The sequence below is a fragment of the Strigops habroptila genome, chromosome 12 (assembly GCF_004027225.2).
Source record: "Strigops habroptila isolate Jane chromosome 12, bStrHab1.2.pri, whole genome shotgun sequence".
Taxonomy (NCBI): Eukaryota; Metazoa; Chordata; class Aves; order Psittaciformes; family Psittacidae; genus Strigops; species Strigops habroptila.
The window spans coordinates 19,125,019-19,144,792 of record NC_044288.2 but is presented as its reverse complement, the minus strand read 5'-3'; the positions used below and the strand labels follow the sequence as shown (position 1 = coordinate 19,144,792).

Sequence of the window (19,774 nt, the reverse complement as noted above, 5' to 3'; positions counted from 1 at the left end):
TAATATGTATTTGGGAAATACATGGCATTTTCAGAAGAGTCTTTTCTTGTCCAAGTATGTTGTTAGATACTAAGGCAGGAGCCAATTGTGGCAAATTAAAAAGATTGCTGAGTTTCACTTTGAATGAGAAGGTGCATGAGACAAAAGAAAAACCCAACCTTAACACATCTGCACTGCGCCTGCTGTGGCTCACTGGTGCTTGGGCTGGTTCCCACTTCCCTCTTCCTAAAATAAGCTCTATTTATTTTTATCTTAATGGGTTAGGACTGTAGTTCCTAAGCAGAGCTAATGGTCTCAAGGGCATCCTTTAGGTTTAAACAGAGATTTGATTCATTTTTATGGGGGCTTTTGGAAAGGGACAATCACTCTCTGAAGACTGCTCACAGACTTCAAACTCCTTTTAGGCAGGGCAATAAAAATTACTCAAATCACCATTCCACACTAAGCCAGGAGGTCTGTCAGGCAGAAAAATGCTTTTCCCCTCCCATTAGGATCTCAAAAAAACCCACTCAAAGCACCTACACTCATCTTTGAAGAGAGGGACACTTCACTGCCATTGCCCAGTGCAAGGGGAGGCTGTTATTTCAGGCTGTCTCCAGCCCCTGGGTGAACTGCAGCTAGTTTGGCATTTGCTGAGTCATTTTATTTGGTTACAGTCATTGCTGCAAGGTCAGTATCTGTAATGGTGAAACACATCAACACTCAGAAAGCAAACAAGGGAAGATCCTTCCCCGCTGGGATGTGGTCACCCACCTTTGGGCACACGTTTCCCACCCAAAGCATGTGCTCAGGCGATAGCACAGCTAAAATTACGCTTTTTACTCTGTAGGTGCTGGATGATGCACCTTACCCTTGCCACGTGAGCAACAAGCTTCATCTGAAGGATGTCAAACCAGAGTGTGTTGTGCCGGGGGCATGGGCAAGGGCACAAGATCCTTGGTCCAGCCCAGGCGAGGCAGCACCTCTGAGGCTGGTGTGGGGGCAACGAGGGGCAACACGGGCAGGATGGCTTCACTGCTGAGGAGGGAGCACCACAACAGGCCCCAGCAGTGGGGACCCATCACCCCGCCTGACACATTGGGGTCTGCCAAGGCGGGATCAGACCGAGCCAGCTCCTGCACTGCATCGAGCCGCATTCTCCATGCTCAGCGATAAAAACCATGTTAGTCACGGCAGGGAGACTATTGCCAAAAAGAAGCACAGAAGGGACACTTTCCCTTGTTATGTTTCCCTGTCTATCTGAAACAAAATGAACTGAGAACGGAGTCTCAAGGCTGCTCTGTTTCATTGTGGACGGGCAGTTTGTTTAACACAGTGTGCTGCCAAGCATGTTCTGCAGCAGAGCTGTCTGGGACCCCGGGTGAGCTCGACGCAGCACTGCAGCACAGACATATTTTCCATCTGCCTGGCAGGAGCTTCCCAGCGCTGTCTCTCCCCACACCGCTGAACTAGGTCAGGCTCTTGCTGCCTTCAACAAGCTGCAGATCTGGGCACAAAATCACCAGTAACCACGAATTCCCCAGGCACACCTTGAAGTGCCCAGCAGGACTGCTGTATTTTCAGGCATCATTTCATCCCTGGCCCGTTTCACACCCATCCCAAAGCTCAGTGCCCCAGCACAGCTGCCATGGGGCAGGTTCAGGAGAAGAGTAAGAGCTTTTTCTCCTCAAGCATCCCAGGAAACCTCTGTGGCTTCCCAGGGCAACCCAACTGGCACTCCAGCAAAGCTCACAGGAAGTTCTTATCTGGTTTCACAAGAAACATGAGGCAGAACCTGTGCACATGCAATGCCTTGAGCCTTTTGGCTGACTCCAGCCTCACAAGCCAGTGGAAGAGGCTCTCCAAGAGAACCGGCTTCCTACAAACCTTATAGAAACAAGCAAAGAGTGAGAATTCATATCTGACTGATCACCAGAGCTGCTCCAGGGGAGAGCAGCTCCCAGAGCCCATGTCTGGGGTGTCCCCACCAGTGCTCACCCCAGTGCCGGGGTTGTTCAATGGCAGGGAACACTGCTGGGGGCTGGAGCACTGGGTCCGTGGGAATATTGGCACAGCACAAAAACAGCCCCATTCTTCCTTGGGCAAACATTCCCACCCCTCCCAGGAGCAGCTGAACTGATGACAACTCACAAACAGGCTGTATGCATGCTTCATTTTCACATTATATCCATTCCCACCGTATTCTGACAGCAAGTGCAGGCAAAAGCTTAAAAAACCCCACAACAACTCTGATAAGGATGAATTCTGGCAGAGTAAGGAGTGATACTTCCTGCGTTCTCCCAGCCAGCTGATAATCTGCACTGAGCAGAAAATACTCCCTGGCTGGAGAGCAGCAGGGCAGGATCTGGAGCACTGCCACCGAGCACACGCCTGTCCCAAGTCCTGCACAGGATCCTGGCCGGGGCAGAGCAGGATCCACACACCCAAAACCAGCACTCACAGGCTGCGGCCGGGAGCACCAGCGCCCTGCTCTGTGTGGGTGATGATGGCCCCAGGGCCATGGCTGCCCTCCCAGCAGGGTGACAGGTCCCCCATCACCTCCCACACTGCCAGCCCAGGCACCCATCGGGCCAGGCTGCACCTCTGAGTCATCTCACAGCTCCTGCCCAGGCTCTCCCCATCAGCCACTTAAAAAGACCAGTCTGATCCATACCAACCCCAGCAGCATCACAGAGCAACCTGCAAACTGGGAGGGAGGGAAGGGGTGGGCAGGGGAGATGGGGTCAGGAAACTCTTCACCCCCAGTTTGTCTCTCTGCACCTCCCCAGGGAGGGAAGCACCATCAATTTTGAGAGTTGAAAGGAAAACCTTTTAAAACCATTTAAACCCAAATTCTGGGTTTAATGGGCTAGTATAAAGCCAGGGCATCAACATCATGACTTGCTGCAGCAGAAAAACAAGAAGGGACAGGTATTTACTGCGACTCAATACTTGCGTGTTGGCAGAGCTAAAGCTGAAGTCTGACTTCAGCCACTGCTTCTGGTTTTACTGCCTTACCTTAAGCAACTGCTAGGGGATTTGTAATTACATTGCAAGCTTAAAACAAAATTCCAACCTTTTCCAAAGACAGAAGCATTCCTGCCTTGCCATCCCTATGGCAGTGTCTCCATGTTCTGCCTCGCACATCCACCTGTAGCAGTGCTGAGGGACTTTCCTCTCCGAATTCACAAAGCTGCTGCTTCACAACCTCCTTTAATTCAAGCCTGGACTAATCGGCCGTTACCTGTTTGTCTAAATTGTTTCAGAAGCGAGTTTCCACCCTTAGGACAAGGTTTCCTTCCCTTGCTAATGCTCCAGGATCAAGCATCAAAGTTTTTCCCTAGTTTGATGTGCATTTCCCATCCCTTTATGAATGCTGTTTGTGCGGGCAGCAGCTACCGCAAAGAGGGACAGAATCAGTCAGAAATAATCCAGGGAACTCCTGAGCCTTTCACACAAGGAGAGAGAGAAAGGGAAAAGCTCCCCAAGCATCAAGAGCTTTCCAGCCATATGTGCGTAAAGCTTTCTCCCCATGCCACGTGACAGAGGAAGAGGCGCAGACCCATTACACAATAATCAAAATATGCCTTTGGCAACGTTGAGCCAAAACCTGGCGCTGCTGCAGGCAGCCAGCGACCCGCACAGAAAGGAGTAAAACCTTAAAAATCACAGACCGAGGTCGGTACCGCAGACCCCTCGAAGGACGCTGCTGCGGCCGGACAGGGCTCGGGCTCTGCAGCAAAACAGCTGCTTAAAGCCGAGTGGTTTCCAGCGCCTGTCAAGATCTCACTGAAAAGATCGGTTGTGGTGAGTAGATTCACTTTGCCTTTTCTTTTCTTCCCCCCCTCCTCTTAACCTTAACTTCGAAAACTGACCAAATAAGGTTTAAATCATTGAGCACGCAGGTTTGCAACGCCTGCACAGGAATCCATAATGGCAACAGTCGCCACTTATAGAAGTACTCGAGGAAGGAAACATTCCTCAGGCTTTTGCTGGGAGCACCCACCTCATACAGCCAAAACCACAGCCTCTCCCTTTGCTCTGGCTCCAGTCAGCAGGTTCTGTAACAGGGGTTTAGCTCAGGGCTGGAAGAGGTTTGCACAGGCAGCCCCAGATGCCTAAAGCTGAGATAGTGATGCAGGTTCAGGCACAGAAGATGCATCACTCTCCTTTATCTCCTTTGGCATTGCTTTGTGCAATAGCAGATAACAGATCAAACTTGTATCTGGTGTAACTACTTCACTGACTTATATCAGAAATTAAATACATTCATTTCAGCTGCTGTAACCAGCAGCACACCTCATTCCATCTACATCAGCCCCATGTGGCCAAGAGCTCTTGTGCTTCTACCTCAGGGACACTGCAGGGCAACCGCCAGAGCTGAGAATTAGGCTCACAGGTATAATGATTATTTTGAAGACTAATTAGGACACCTTGAGGTATGCTGGGAAATTGTGAAGTAGGAAGATGGTTGTTCTGTTTAAGTCTCCTTAAGAGTACTGAAAGGAAACAGAGTAAAAGGTCACAGTCATTTGTTCACTGCTGGGTCCCCTCTCAGGCTATCAGACCACCATCCTCCTCCACCCCTCTGCACAGCAGTCCCCTCAAAATGTCTCCTCTTCTCTTCCCTGCTGCACTTTTCCTCCACATGGGCAGGCACACACCACCACTGCATGGCACAGTGGCCTCCCTGGACAAAAATCACTATCCAACCACTGCACATGTCACCAAACCTGCCCACGTCCGGCAAACCCTCAGGGACATTCCCTCTCATGGCACTTCAGACCAGCTGTCCCGTAAGCACCAGAAAGTACAACTGATCCTTTGCACCTTCATCTCATTCTTATAGGCAAAAATTTTACTTACAGACACACCTTTTTAATGCATACACATCTATAGAATTGTCCTGGCTTCTTCACTGTGAAGTGCCTCAGGAAGCTCACCTGCAGCAGGGCTGGGATGAGGGTGGTTGCACCAAGGCTTGCAGGAGCCATGTGGAGCAGGGATGTCCTGGTAGCCAAAGCCATAGGGGAGACATGGCAACAGATGTGGCCCCGCAAGTTCCTGCCTGTGAGGCCCCCCAGCAGCAGCAAGCATGCCCCAGGCTGTAGTGGCCATGAGAAACAGGAGCTGCAGGTCAGGATTGGGGGCTGTAGGGAGCTCTGTGGGGACACAGCTTGTGAGGATGTAGGCTCTCTGGTGACACAGTGATGCACTGTAGCTCTGGTGACAAGCACTACGCACAGAAAAGCTATTAGAGAGCATGGCTCTGCAGTCCCCCTGCGCAGGTGCTCCACAAAAGTGCATTAGTGCTACAGAAGCTCATGGGATGCTCAGGTTTCAGAATGGAGGGGTCAGGTTCAAATCCTGCTGAGCGTACAAGTGTCTGCTTTACCCAGGCTGGTTTGGGCACCCGGGAGGCAGGCAGCCACTGCTCCTGGCATTTCTTGATCCTGAGGAAAGCTGAGCCCCAGCAGCAGGCAGAGCCGGACAAGGGGCAGCCTCTGCCAAGGCCTGAGCTGCAGCCCAAAGAGAAGGATCCACTGAGGTAACAAGTGATGATAACAAAACATCCTGAAACAGAAAGTGTCACCTAAAGGCCATGGGAACATCCCATTTCAGACAGAGTTGTTCATTACATTTTGTTATGTAATTATAGTGAAGGCCCCTAAACACATGGCTTGTTAGGAAAAGAGAAGCCAGTAAACACCCAGCGCTGCATGTACCACACTTGCAAACCAGAGACACTCTGTCTTTATTGCGTTATTGGCCCTGAGGTATTTTCTATAAAGGTGTGTTCTAGCTCTAAGATTCAGTGAACATTTTCCAAAATCATCCCCTTCCTGACAACTATCCCCCAAAATTGCCCAGTGGGATCCACAGCACAAACTGTAATCATCCCAGGGGATGCCTTGGACCCATGGCACAATTCCCATTGATTCAGCTAAAGAACACAGGTAAACCTTGTCTCTCAAACCCTGCTGATGGACACCTGTCATTCCATCTGTCTGCCTCATCCTTCCACTTCTGAGCCCAGACATTTGCAGCACATTTTGGAGCCTCTCTCCTCTTTCTCTGGATGGAGGCCTGATCAACTATGATCAGAACATGAGGTCTCAGCCAGACCCTACCTAGTAACTGGGAGCTCAAAGGGTCTTTCCTTCAAGACCCTCAGAGCAACTTACTGCTGCCGTGTCCATCACGTGCCCACTACGAGTTGCACCATCTCCTGAGCCCAAGGGCTGGGTCTTCTTCAGAGCAACCTAGAAAGCACCATTGCTGCTAAGTATTTCAGAAGACATAGTTTCAGAGTGACTCAATAGATATTTTTAAATACTGGGAAGAAAAGCATTGAGATCTGATCTCACTGAGGGAGAGGCACGTCACACATGAAGGCCCAAGCTCAGCACAAATGCACTTGTTAACCTCAAGCAAATCCTAGTGCTGCTTGCAGGCTCTGCTTGGGAGAAGCTGTAGCCCAGCAGCCCTAAGGCCTGTCCAGCCATGCCTATGCTACAGACACCAAAGCTAGAGTTTAAGTGAAGCTGATCTAGCCTTTTTTACCACATTGAAATCTGTGCCCAGTACCAGTGTGCTCTGCCCCCATGCTGAGAAGCTGAACGCTTGCATTTCAGCAGCAGGTCCCTTTCCTACAGCCATCTCCCAGTCCCTGTGCTCAATCAGACAATGCAGGGTCTGCTCTCCTCGCCTCCACCACCAGTCAGTGCTCGTAACCCGCTGGGCACAGTGCACACTCCCGCACAACAGGCATCAGTTCTGCCCAAAAAGTCTCCAAAGCACTATTAACAAACAAAGACATTAATTGTCATTAGAAAAGTAAGACCTCAGCTGAAAGCACGCTGCATAGCCTCCAGTGCCAGGCCTGCCGCCCATGCTGCCAAGAGGAAAGATGCTGATCTGTTTCCAATTTGCTTTTTGGAGCTCATCAGTCGTTCTACATCGCGGAGCAATTTTCCTTTTAAGGTGGAACAGCATGAGGTTTGTTTTCTTTCAAAGAGATTTCTTTAAGAGGTTATTTATAGCTCCTCTTGTGAATGTGACTGTGCTTTGCATCCCACGCACTGCTGTGATGTGGGATGAAATGTTCTTGTGGAGCCGTTAATTAACATGGACTCAGGAGCTGTGTCAGAGCATGGCTCCAGGTAGTCCAATATTCCCCACCTATCCAAGTACACATGCTACTAACTTCCCAGCCTCGGGGCATTTTGTGTTTGCCTCTTTTATCTCATCAGGTCAATTAGCTGGGTTGTCTGTAGGTAGAAGAAGTACTTATGGTAAGAAGCATTAAGAGAAGGAGCTGCCCTCCTGCCGTGTGCTCCCTCTTGCATGTTCTTTCTCTACATGAAGCAGTCCCAGCTTTTTTCCAGGTTACACTCCACAATGACATTTTTCCTTGCCACAACTTACTAGCGTCATCCACCTCCAGACGCCTCTCACTTCCGCCCCATTTGAGGTGGTTACTGGGAAGCAGGGATGCAGCTTTCCTTGGGACCTCCCCAATCCTCAGGCATTTTAACATTTTGTTTCCCTTCCCATGAACTGAGAAGCCTTTTTTCAACTGTCCACAGTAATACTGGCTGGTGATTTCTCTCTCACAAGGCCATTAAACTGACACCTTTCACCAGCAGCAAGTAAACTTAGGGATAAGGAAAGCAAAAGAGCACTGAAGAACAAAATGGCTTAAGAGCCAAATCCAGCCTGGAGATCTGTTCTGCATTTCCCACTCCTCTGCATGTTCTTAATTATACGTATCGCAGAACTGAAGGCTCACACTCAGCATTAGTATGTAGCACACTGCTCACTGGATGTGGAACATGTAATATGCATTTCCAACCCCTTCAGCAGCCAATACCAGGATGAGAGCACTAAGACCAACATGAAATTTATACAATACTTTAAGCGTCTTATTTCCAGTGCTGGAGTTAAACATAACACTGCTGGGAAGATGCTAAAGCCTCCCAATGTTTGACACAATGCCAAGCAGGACCCTTCCTGACCAAAAGACCACCAACAGGCTGAAAGGCAGGGATATCCCAGCTCATCTTCTGTTTAACTCCAAATTTACTTCAGCACCAAAGCTTGAAGAAATATGTGAAAGGCAGTTTTCTTGCCTTTCAATCATCACTTCTATTCTGTATTTCATTAGCAGGACTTCAGGATGTCCCTTCCTACCCAAATCATTCTAGGATTGTACAGGACAAGAAAGCCCATGCAAACTCATGATTCTTGTAAAATATTTAAACCCCTACCATCAGACGTAGGTGTAATAAGGGAAAAAACTAAAATGCATAGCACTCTTTTCCATCAGAGTGTACACCTCTTAGCCCTAGGGTAGGAGTTATATCAAAGTGATACATGGCTAATTCCATTTAAAAAAGAAGAAAATCCTTTGGCTTTAGCTTGATCTCTCCTAATCAGAAAGCTATCATGCAAACAGTGAACCAGCCACAGATTTGTGTGGGACAGTTTTAGGCTTCGTGTCTCATTTCTCCAAGGGATACTCCAGCTACAGAAGCTGAAAGAAAGAAATTGGGCCAGGGGATGCCTTGCATCACCCCACCAGCTTGTTTCCGTATTCATACAGCTGGAGGAGAGCCTGACTCCATCAGCACATGGTCAGTACGCATCAGGGAGCACCGGGCCTGGGGAGCTGGTGACTGTGGCCATAACCTCCCTCACCAGCAAAGCAAAGGGAGGAGAAAATCCTCAGCCCAGGCATGGGGAGGCCTTCTGTTCTGGGGAGGGGATGGCAGGAGCACCTTTACCCATGGGTAGTCAGAAACTGATACTGTATAGGGGAAAGTCTCTTTTTTTACTATATCTGTAGCCATGTGCAGAACTCTAATTCTATTTTGAATGCTTCTAATATCCAGAGTCTCAGGTGGGTCGTGCACAAAGATGGGCTCTCATCAATCAGCCTGATTTTGGGCATCTTCTCTCAGCTGCTGATGCATCTGAGCAATATTTCAAGATGCAGTGAAGATACTCAGGAGATGCACATGGAGCATAGCTATTTGCAAACAGCTCCATGCTCAGACATCCAGAGGGTTATTTTACTGTATAATATCTGCTCTGTATCATTAGCCTGTTCACGGGAATAGCTTTATTCCAGAAATTATTTTCTATCACTATCTCCCTATGCAGGAGTGGAGTGAGACAAGCCCAGGAGGCTCAGCCTCCCACTGTGCATGAAGGCTCCAAAAAAGCCCTTGGCATTTGCTATACTTCAAGCAGTGGCTCACTTTGCAGAGGCAGGAGACCAGCATTGGCCAGGGTTTTAACAGTTACCTATCTTTCCAAGATGAATGGTAGTAACAAACAGATGGAGCTACTGCCCCCCTGCCCAGAGAGGCAGCGCAGCACAGTGAAAGGTTGAAAACTCACTGATGGGGCCAGTCACAGCTGCAGGGGCAGCTGCACCCCAGAACAAAGCCAGACTTGGTGGATGGTTCAGCTCAGGTTGTGCAGTACTGTGCAGATGAGCTGTGATGAAGAACAGAACTAGATAAGAGGCTCAGTGTGCACTGCCAGGCAAAATACAGTAAGGACTGCCTTGGCCCAAAGCCTCCATAAGCCTGTCTTCTTAATCATAGAACAGTTTCGGTTGAAAGGGACCTTAAAGCTCATCCAGTTCCAACCCCCTGCCACAGGCAGGGACACCTTCCACTAAAGCAGATCGTTCTAAGCCCCATCCAACCTGGACTTGAACACTGCCAGGGATGGGGCATAAATTCAGGCCTGCATCATGCTATGGGTTTTGTGCTTGATAAGAAACCCCAGCTGCAGAGCAGGTCTCACTGAGGAGGTTTACACCAAAACCCTTTCTCCTCTTCCACTCCACTAGTCCCAAGCAGCTGCTTTCTGCACCCCTCTGCAACCGCTACTTGTGTTTGGGGGGAAAGGAGGCCCAGGGAACAAACCAAAACAAGGAATGGCCACAGATATGGACACAGAGAAGAGCAAGGCTGAAAAAAATATTGGTCAGACCTAGAAAACTCCATGGGCCAAGTCCTTGAATTCATGTCACCAAATCAAACAGCTCCAGCACCCTGCCAAAAACACCCCAGTTATCTCCTGGGTTCATGCAAGTCCTGGTGGAGGGGACACCTCCGTACCCACATGTGCTGGCTACCACCCACAACAGCCACATCCCATCTCCTTTTTACAGGCTGCACCATGATCTCCGCTGTGCTCCTCCTGTGGACTGTGCCCTGTGTGGCGAGCCACATCCTGGGGGGCTTTGCCAAGGGAGCTCTGCAGGAAGGTACCCAGCTGGCATGCAGCCTGCCTGGACCCCCTGGGCCACCCGGCCCCCCTGGTGCACCCGGGGCTCCAGGGACAGTTGGCAGGATGGGATTCCCAGGCAAAGATGGCAAGGACGGCAAGGATGGGGATAAAGGCGAGCACGGGGATGAAGGTAAGAGAAAAGCACTTCTTAACAGCACAAGGGTTAGTGTTAGTTAACACAATAGTGCAACAGCCTGGTTAATAGCAACCTGTGACCCCAAATCTGAGCCCCAGGACAGACAAGATCTCATTGGAAACTTCTAGACATTTCCACTCTCTGCTCTCCAATATCTCACACTTGTCAGCTCACATTATTTGCTGATAGCATTTTAATGCTGTATGCAACTCCTATTGGCTTCATTTTGTTATGAAGTGACATTTTCCCTGTTCTGATATATGCTCACTAGACAAGACAAAGTGGTGGTCTCTGACTCCTGCTCTCAAGCAGAACAAAGTCAGGTGAAAAAAATCAAGCACTTGCTGCCCAGAGCACTCTAGCTGGGTGACAGGCACTGCTCTGACCATGCTGAATCTAAATCAAAGCAAACAACAACCCTTATTTAATCCAACGACCTTTTAAATCCAGCCTTACAGTCAGCAAGCATCAGGACCAGCTGCGGTGAGAACACAGTGTTTTCCCATTGCCACACTAGAGTGCACTCCTGATTCAGCATAGCATCAGCATGCCAAAGCTGCATCTTATTCTCTTCTCCCACCCCCAAAACAGGGAATCTGGAGAACAGGTTTCCACCTACAGCTGCATTTAACTCTCATCTTTCTGCAGCAGCAGCTCAAGAGACAGGGTATAAATCCCTGTGAATTTGTCTTATATCAGATCCCACCACAATCAGCAGTTTCAGCATCACTGTGACAGCACAACTCGCTTCCCATCTCAAGGTAGTCCCTGCACTGCATGTCTTCTGGTTCATCCCCCAGATATGCTGGGCTTTTTACTACACTTAGATGTTTTATTTTTTTATAAACATCAGATTAATGTTAAATGTAAGAAAATAAATAAATAAGAGACAGAAGATGAAAGTATTCCATCTGCTCAAAGCTGGGTTCCAAAAAGCTTCGCAAACCTGTCCCATTCCTGAAAAACCCAAACATTTGAAGCTTGTTCTTGGCTAGCTCTAAAATTGATTACTCCCTTTTCCCAAGTGAGCCAGATAATTGAAACAGCCTTTTGGTCCCTAAAAAGGACAGGCTGTCCTGCTCACGAGTCCCATTGTTATCATGCCAACTACCTACCAAACAATCCTGACAGATGCCTCCCAGGTGGTATTTCACTGGGATTCTCACCAGCAAGGTTTTCCTCCTAAATGAAAATATACTGTTGGAATGACACAACCCCTTTCTACTTGCCATATCGACTCTTTCACTGAAAGATTTACAAGGCTATTTATCTTCTAGGTCCACAAGGCAGAACAGGAAACCCCGGCAAGCCAGGCCCAAAGGGGAAAGCAGGAGCTATTGGCAAGGCAGGCCCACGAGGGCCCAAAGGTTTAAAGGGTAACCCTGGAAAAAATGGGGCCCCAGGGAAAAAAGGGCCCAAAGGGAACAAGGGCGAGACTGGGCTGCCAGGACCCTGCACTTGTAATGCCAACAAAGCCAAGTCTGCCTTCTCCGTGGCAGTCTCAAAGAGCTACCCAAGGGAAAGGCTGCCCATCAAATTTGACAGGATCCTGATGAACGAGGGAGGACATTACAATGCTTCCAGTGGGAAATTTGTATGCAGCATTCCAGGTATTTACTACTTCACTTATGATATCACTTTGGCCAACAAACATTTGGCCATTGGCTTGGTCCACAACGGGCAGTACCGGATCAAGACTTTTGATGCCAACACTGGGAACCATGACGTTGCCTCCGGATCAACCATCCTTTCTCTGAAACAGGAGGATGAGGTATGGCTGCAAATATTTTACTCAGAACAAAATGGGCTCTTTTATGATCCCTACTGGACAGACAGCTTATTTACGGGCTTCCTGATATATCCTGATCAAGATTATCTCAATGAAATATAGGATGAGAAACTAACTTGTGGGAAAAAAACAGGAAATGCACAAGACCTCAGTCCAGCAAAGTGTAGCCTGTACATGGACATATGTGGTATTATCATACGATTCCACATTTCTGGCGCTAACAGCCTGTATTGGCTATTCAGATAATTACTTGATGTCATCAACTGGTCTGCAGGGTACCAGGACCAGCAGGACTCACCTTTCAGCAGCTTCATGAATCTCTCAATCTCAAAGCCACCCAGTGTGTATTCTGAGATTTCAGCCTCCATGTACCAGCACTGGAGTCCTGCAGCTGGTTACTCAGTCATGCCATGGACATGTAAGTCACATACTGGTGCAGAATGCTTTATTGTATTATTGTTATAAAGCCTGGAAACCAACAACCATTTCCTGAAAGCTGAGCTCAGAAGTGCCACTGATGCTAAGAGTCTGTATCAGTGCACCTCCTCCCCCTACACCCTATAATAGTAATAAACCTTCTTAATACAGAGTTACACTTTACCAGCTACTTAAGAGTCAGGAAGTGATCAGCTAGAGTTATAAAAGTAAGAGTAGCTCTCAGCCTCATCAAAGCAGCACTGATAAGCAAAGGCATCTGGTCTAAATAGGAAATGACACAAAAGAGCTCTCATTTTTAAGGTTAAAGGTAAGATTCCTCCTAAGACACAACCTGCTGCATTGAGCATCACTGGTGTTTCTCAGATTTCAGCCTCCATGTACCAGCACTGGAGTCCTGTGTCTGGTTTCAGACAGGCTTTGATAAGCCGCAATCAGAGTCTAAACTGGACTGTGCAAGTCAACTACCTGTGGGCTTCTGAGCCACAGTGGAGGATGGACTCTACAGATCAATCCTACTTTTACAAGTCAAGATATCTGCATGATTTTTGTGGACTACAGTAACTGTAGTTACATTAACTGTGTTGTACCTTACAAAAATCTTTGAGTACATTTTACAAAATAAAGCTGAACAAAAGTATCGCTGGAATAGTCTTGATGTTTATTAAAGTGGCTTCCCAGAAGGTATTTCAAGACTGTGTTACAGATTCCACAGACACAATTTGGTTTAGGGATGATTTTGTAGGGGCTAGAGCAACAGGAGTGCTCCCCGCTCCAGCCCAGCAAGCTGGGGAATGCACAAGGTTTTCTACTCTCTGTACCAGAAACCAACAAGGTGGAAGAATAAGATCTGTGCATTCCCCTAAAGCTGCTAACCCAGGTGGCAGATGTCCTTTCCTTGACAGTGGTAGCTCAGATAATTTATTTCTCTTTCCAAAGTGCTCTCATTTCGTGTGTCCTGGGCTGCATCTCCAGGCAGCCTCCCAAAGGCAGCAGCAGTTCAACAACTGTATTTCTCTTTCATGCCAAGCCCCTCACTCCCACCCTGGCAGTCCAGTGAGGGAAATGCCCACCTTTTGGCTGGGCTGAGGTGCACACAGGTCTCTGCCCAAACACAGGTCCCCCAGCAGCTGTACCTGTTAGGGACAGCTCAAGGGAGGTGGTGGGACACAGGGGAGGATGTTGCCTCTTTACAGCACCACCCCGCTGTGCTGCACCCGAAGGGAAAATTACACAGCACAGCTGTAATTAATCCAGTAGTGCTCACAGCTCACTGCTGCCAAAATACAGAAACCTTGCTTCTCTCCCTGTTCTTCCTCCTTCATTCAGTGCATTACACATTCCCTAAAGTGAGTATTTTGGGGGAGAAGTAGGGGTGGTTTTTATTATTACTGTTTGGGTTTTATTTGTATTGAAGTTAGTTCTCCACTGATTTTGAGCTGAGCCCCCTTGGCACCAGGCAGATACCAGAGCTGGGAGAGGACCACAGGGGATAAGGCTGAGAAGAGGAGGGTGGAGGAGAAGCAGCAGTGAGCAATTAGATCAGCTCAGCCCTTCAGTCTTCCCTTATCTGCAGGGAAAGCCCCAGCAGGGAGCCTTTTCCTCCCCGTGACAGCCCTCTCAGAAGGACGCAAGCTGGTTTCCTCAGATGAGAAACAAGCGACATTAACTGTCTGGCAGTGTCCTTTTTATTCTAGTGAAAAGGAAAACCCATAAATGAGTCTTTTAAGTCTGGTATATCAAAACGCAAGTTATAAAGAACCACAGCTCCCCGCTGGGAGCTCAGTGCCATAGCACTTGCTTTCAGTCTGGGATGCCAGGCCCTTCCACAGGAGCGGCACAGGCTCCAGCCTCCTCCTGTCCCCCCGGGAACTGCCCCAGCCACCCCCCGGGGTCACAGTGCTGCTCTGTGTGCTGCACAGCTCAAACTCCAGCCCCAGGCACCTGCTGCCTCCAAGCAATGGAAACCCAAACTAATAAAACACAGCAGGCCAGAGGGAGTGGAACAGCTTCTCCAGATTGTTTAATCTCCCATGGGGCTGAGCACATTTAAAGATACATCAGAAGTATTTCTGTGAAAGAGGCATGAACATTTGATGATACATGTGCGTTCTTGCACAGGCTCCTCTTGAAAAGGATGAATTTTATCTTACAATGCTGTAAGAGCAACTTGAATGCTGAACAAAATGTCTTCACTCAGCCCAATCCTGCAAGAAGATTCATCTCAAGCAGCGGAGGGCTCCCCTCATCCTGCCTCACCCAGAGAGAAGGGAGGGAAGGGCAGCTGGCTAGCTGCAATGTGCCTGGGTCACTACGTGGCCAATCATTAAAGTACTTAAGTGGGGGGAACTGGACATAAAACTCAAAATGACTGGCTCAGACTTTGGAGAATTTTACACCACCACATTCTGGCTTGCCTCTGCATCTTCAGGCTGCATTCTGGTTTGTGCTGCCATTATCCCCCGGCCAAGCAGTTACTTAGTTGGTTTTTTCAACTGAAACCAAGATTTACATAAAGTATCTTTATTCCAGAAACATAAATTTCTGGAAACTCACCAAGTAATGAGCTGTGGTATTCGCAGCCAAGCTGTGCCTCAAGAGAGCACTGCTCCCACACTGGCTGCTCGCCTCAGCCCAGGCAGCTGCCTGCACCTCTGGCGCAGTGGGAAAACAGCTGGGAACAGTGGTAGCTGGGCAAGTACATGGGCAGATGCCACCAGGAAGGCAGGAGGAGCATCCTGGCTGAACAGGACACCATCCACATCTGCCTGACCTTATGCCACAGCATCCCCCCTTGCCACAACTGTCAGAGCTGCCCTTTGCACCATGTTTTGGTACAAAAGACTCTCTCCGGGACATGCAACATGGCAGGGCAGGGAGGCAAGGCAAGGCAGGAGCACCCACCTCTGGTGTTCAGTTAGAAACAGAGAAAAGGCTCAGCTGGTGGCTCAGAGACCAGGATGGACCTGGCTATGAACACACTCTCTTGCTCACATCCCCTCTAAAGCAGAGGAGGGTTTCTCTACCACAGGAGCTTGTCTCCACTCCCACAGAGCCTTCTCCATCCCACATCCACGCCCACTTCCTTGCAGCACTGCACTTCCAGCTCAGGCACAACTCTGATTTCATACTGCCTGAGCACTCTGCACAAACATCTGGAGGGTGGGAAGCGCTCAGCGCTGGATGAGCCCAAAGACAACTCCTCCTGCTTCTGTTGTGAGCTTCTGACTCCTTAACTCAGCCTCCCAAAGCCTTTTTCCATCCCTTCAGGGCTAGTCTGCGCAAAAGGACCTCAAAGGTTTGGGAGGTTTTCAACCATGCACTTCAATGCTAGCAATGAAAATGAAAAAACAAAGATATTTCACTATGGAAAATTAACATTAACCATTGACTTGGTGTATACAGAATGTCTGGAAAGCAATGATGTAATGGCACAGCTAGAAGCTGTGCTGCCTTACTAAGTAGCACCATGTCCCTGATGACCATACTATGCCAGGCCCACATTATAACGTATAACATCACACAGCCCTGGGGCCATGTGGCTACCGGTGGCTCTCTGCACCATACCCACTGTCCCACCTCCCAGCAGCCCCTTCCCACTGTCTAGGGCCACTTCCACACTTGAAACAAGCCAGGTCCAACAGCAGAAGCTGCAGTTACCTCAGGACAGCACAAGCCCAAGAGCTCCCCATGCCACACTCCAGCACTGCTGTAACCCCACAACAGCCCTGTCATTCCTCCCTGTGTTTTTCAGCACTTGTGTGCAGGAAAGGCCATGTCCCCTGGTGCTTGACATGAAGGTCAAGAAGCAAAAGCCTCTAACAAGGAGGGGTATGTCCACAGAGTTTCTAATTTCCACATAAACCACTAGTTAAGAGGAGGAACAAGGAAGAGAGTGCTCAGAGCAGGAAGGAGCAGGGATGAGGGGATGGTGTGCTTCAAGGGAAATTCAGGGAGGGGGCTGGCTTGTGCCTCATGTTAGCTCTCAGGCACAAAGCTCAGATGTTTCAAGCTGCTGGGCAGCAATGGGCTCATGAACCTCCCCTGGGGCTCTCAGTGCTCCAAGGCAAGAATCAAACCACTCAGCATCAGCAGAGAGCTAGGAACTGTGACCATTTAAAAGCCTTCGAATAAAACAGGCTCTTCAGGCTACACAGAAGTGCAACAATATTTTCCTTAAACCCTAAAATGCTATCTGTAATACTGCTCTTTCCTTGCACCATCTCAGGTTTAGTCTGTCATGGCTACACACCCAACAGCAGCTCACCAGGGTTAAAGCCTTTATACCAGCCAGGCTTAATAATTACAGCTCCCAAGGACAGTCCTTATCCTGTAGCATTGCCTAAATGAAAATAACAGTTGTTCATAACTTGTTTCTACTAATAGCTGAGGAAAGCAGGTTGAAGCTTTCCAAACTCTGAACTCCATACAGAATGGGCAGCCCTGCTCTCACCCTGCCCTCATCTCTGCCATCTGTAGGGGCACAGAGCCCCCATGCCTCTGATCAGCTTGGTGATAATTCTGTACTAAGCCTGATTCAGCAAAGTGAGGGCACAACTCCACATGGCTCACAGCATTCTCCCCTGGCTGTTTTTCTTACTAGTGGATCAGGCCCTCCCTGCCCAGCCCCACCAGTGCTGGCTCTTAGAAGAAACGGGACAAGCAGATTTAGGTACAACTCCACAAATCACAATGTTCCAGTTTAACACCACAGAAGGAAAATGCCCTTCTTACCTCTTGCTGCTCAAGGCTGTGCCTCCTTGCTTCATACTGATATCTCTCTCTAACCATTGCAGAAAACCAACCTAGGAGAAAAACTAGGTTCAGTAAGATAGATCATGTAACAAAAATGCACAAGAAACAGGAAAGGGCAATAGAAAGTGTGGAAGAGCACAGAGAAACAGAGTTGAAGAAACTCTTTCTCCCTATCAGCAAAAAATCACTACACTGTACAAGACCACTCAAATTGGCTTAAATAACGCTCAAGCTGTTGCTGAGCCAACCTAGCTTTGGGGCCGTGGTGAAATGGGAGGCACCTGGGTAATCACAAATTGGGCTGCTCACCTGGGGGAGGAGAAGCAGTAGCCCTGAGGGGTGCTGGGCCCTATGCTGGCATGAAGTGGTCCCTGTTTGCACCAACCTCCTTGCTGGGTGCAAAAGAAACTCCTTTCTACCTTTGGTAGCAGGTGGGGTAGAGGGGCGAACATACACACAAGTGGCTTCTTGGTGTATATTCCTCATGTACATAGTCTCCCTTTAGGTGCACAGGCATGAGCAGATGCTGCCTGTGTTATACCTGAGACTTGACTTAAAAAGCCCATTGACTTAGTTGAGCCTACCCAGGCTCAACTAAGAGTAGCCCAGCTCCTCACTGACACAGCAACAGCCTCTCTCTGTGCATGAGCTGTCTGTTTTACCGCTGCATTTCCACCGCGTTGCTTCCCCAGCTGAGCGCCTGCCTCCTTGGAGCCCTTCGTGCTGGCTGGTAGGATGCGGGTTTGCCTGAGCCACTTGGGGTCATTTTGCAGTTGTTGTCCTCTGCTATTTTCAGACAGTTTTGCTGCCTAAAAGCAGTTTTATTGCTTCAGCACCCAGAATGGTAGTACTAGTGGTAAAGATGTTAACTTGCTTAGTTAAACTGGTTTTTAAGGGAAAACATTGACAATTCTCTTAGCTTACAATTTCAGCTTCACCAGTGAATTTCACTGACTCTACCCCTGTGCCTTGACTTGCTAATGATGAAAAAGAACATAAACCTTTTCGAAGTTAACATAAACTCCATGCAAACCTACTTTGGAAATGTCCTTGGGATTTTACTTTTATCTCAGCCTGACTTTAAAACACTTGAAAATTCAATCAACACATATGTGTTATGGCTAAAGCCTGGTTTTTAACCCAAACTTCACCCATTCTATCAGAACCTAATGAAGGATTTGACTGAACCTGTTTGGATGAAAAAGACATACTGTAGTTGCAGTCAGTTTTCACAGTATCAACCAGATAATGATAATGTCTGTGTGCTGCTCATTTGACTATCAGAACAGCTCTGGATCCCCTGGTTTATGTCCATGGCCTTGCTGGCACTCCCTCCTTTGGAACAGAGCAATTCCAAGGTTCAAGGCTATGTCTGAGCTCTTATCGAGTCCAGAATTACTGCTCTAATTTGTTACTGTGAATATTTTATGATATCGAAGACACTGTTTGAGACTGCTAACAGCCATGCTGCAGAAAGGAGAACATTATTTGTTTCCACTTTTAATATCAATGCAGTTACTGAAGGAAACTTCTGATACATCATAATTTGTTTTCCAATGGAATGAGTGAAATACATGGACCATATTCTGGAAAACCAAAAGCTTTTGGCTGCAAAGTTAAAACCAACATCACATGGGACAGTTTTCTATTTCACGTGGAATCTCAAGGTATTTTTTTATGAATTCAGATTTTAAAAATACAAGAGCTTTAAATCAATAGATGCCACGGACACGAGGCTCTGCAAATCCAGTCCATGTTCATATTATTGAAATTTGATTTCGAAGAAGTGCTACTCTTTCTTTCAAATACTACTATTGGTTTGATTTACACTGTAAAAAAAAAAAAAAGGAGAATTATTGATATGACATGTATATAAAAACTGCTACAGAAAATTAATGTATTATTGTATGAACCTTGATCAGACTACTTGTAAAGAAATGCTTTGGCTGTTATTCAACAAAACAGTTAAGCACATGCTCAGTTTTAAGCAAAAACACAAGATAGATTTTTCTCTGCCTTAATGTAAGGCACCCAAATGCTTTGTTTAAGGGTACTGGGATGTGCTTAAAGGAAAATAGGGGAAAATTATTTCTGATGGACACTTGGTGGCAGCTTTTATCTGCAGGCTTAATAGCTGCTGCCACTTAACTTCACTGCCTCCCTTTTATAGCAGGGCCAAGCCAGCAAAGATGGACTGTAAACAACCGGGGCATGTCTTCCGGGAAGATCTGGTCAACAGCTTGCTTTGATCACAAAAATATTTTCCCGGGAACACTAAAATCAACACAAACATTTGACTGGAGCAACAGATTTCTGTTGTTCCTTTCCTTTAGGAAACCAATGAAGAAAATTTAGCTCTTTAAATGGGAAAG

At 47.9% G+C, this 19,774-nt stretch overlaps 1 protein-coding gene across 1 annotated transcript; it reads left to right on the top strand.

Annotated features, from left to right (window-relative positions):
• The first annotated feature begins 3,704 nt into the window (after positions 1-3,704).
• C1QTNF2 (C1q and TNF related 2) lies at positions 3,705-13,287 on the top strand. Its single transcript, XM_030504205.1, has 3 exons — positions 3,705-3,786; positions 10,169-10,417; positions 11,701-13,287. Exons 2-3 carry the CDS (start codon positions 10,177-10,179, stop codon positions 12,312-12,314), a joined length of 855 nt encoding a protein of 284 aa, XP_030360065.1. The 5' UTR covers positions 3,705-3,786; positions 10,169-10,176; the 3' UTR covers positions 12,315-13,287.
• Positions 13,288-19,774: the final 6,487 nt, after the last annotated feature.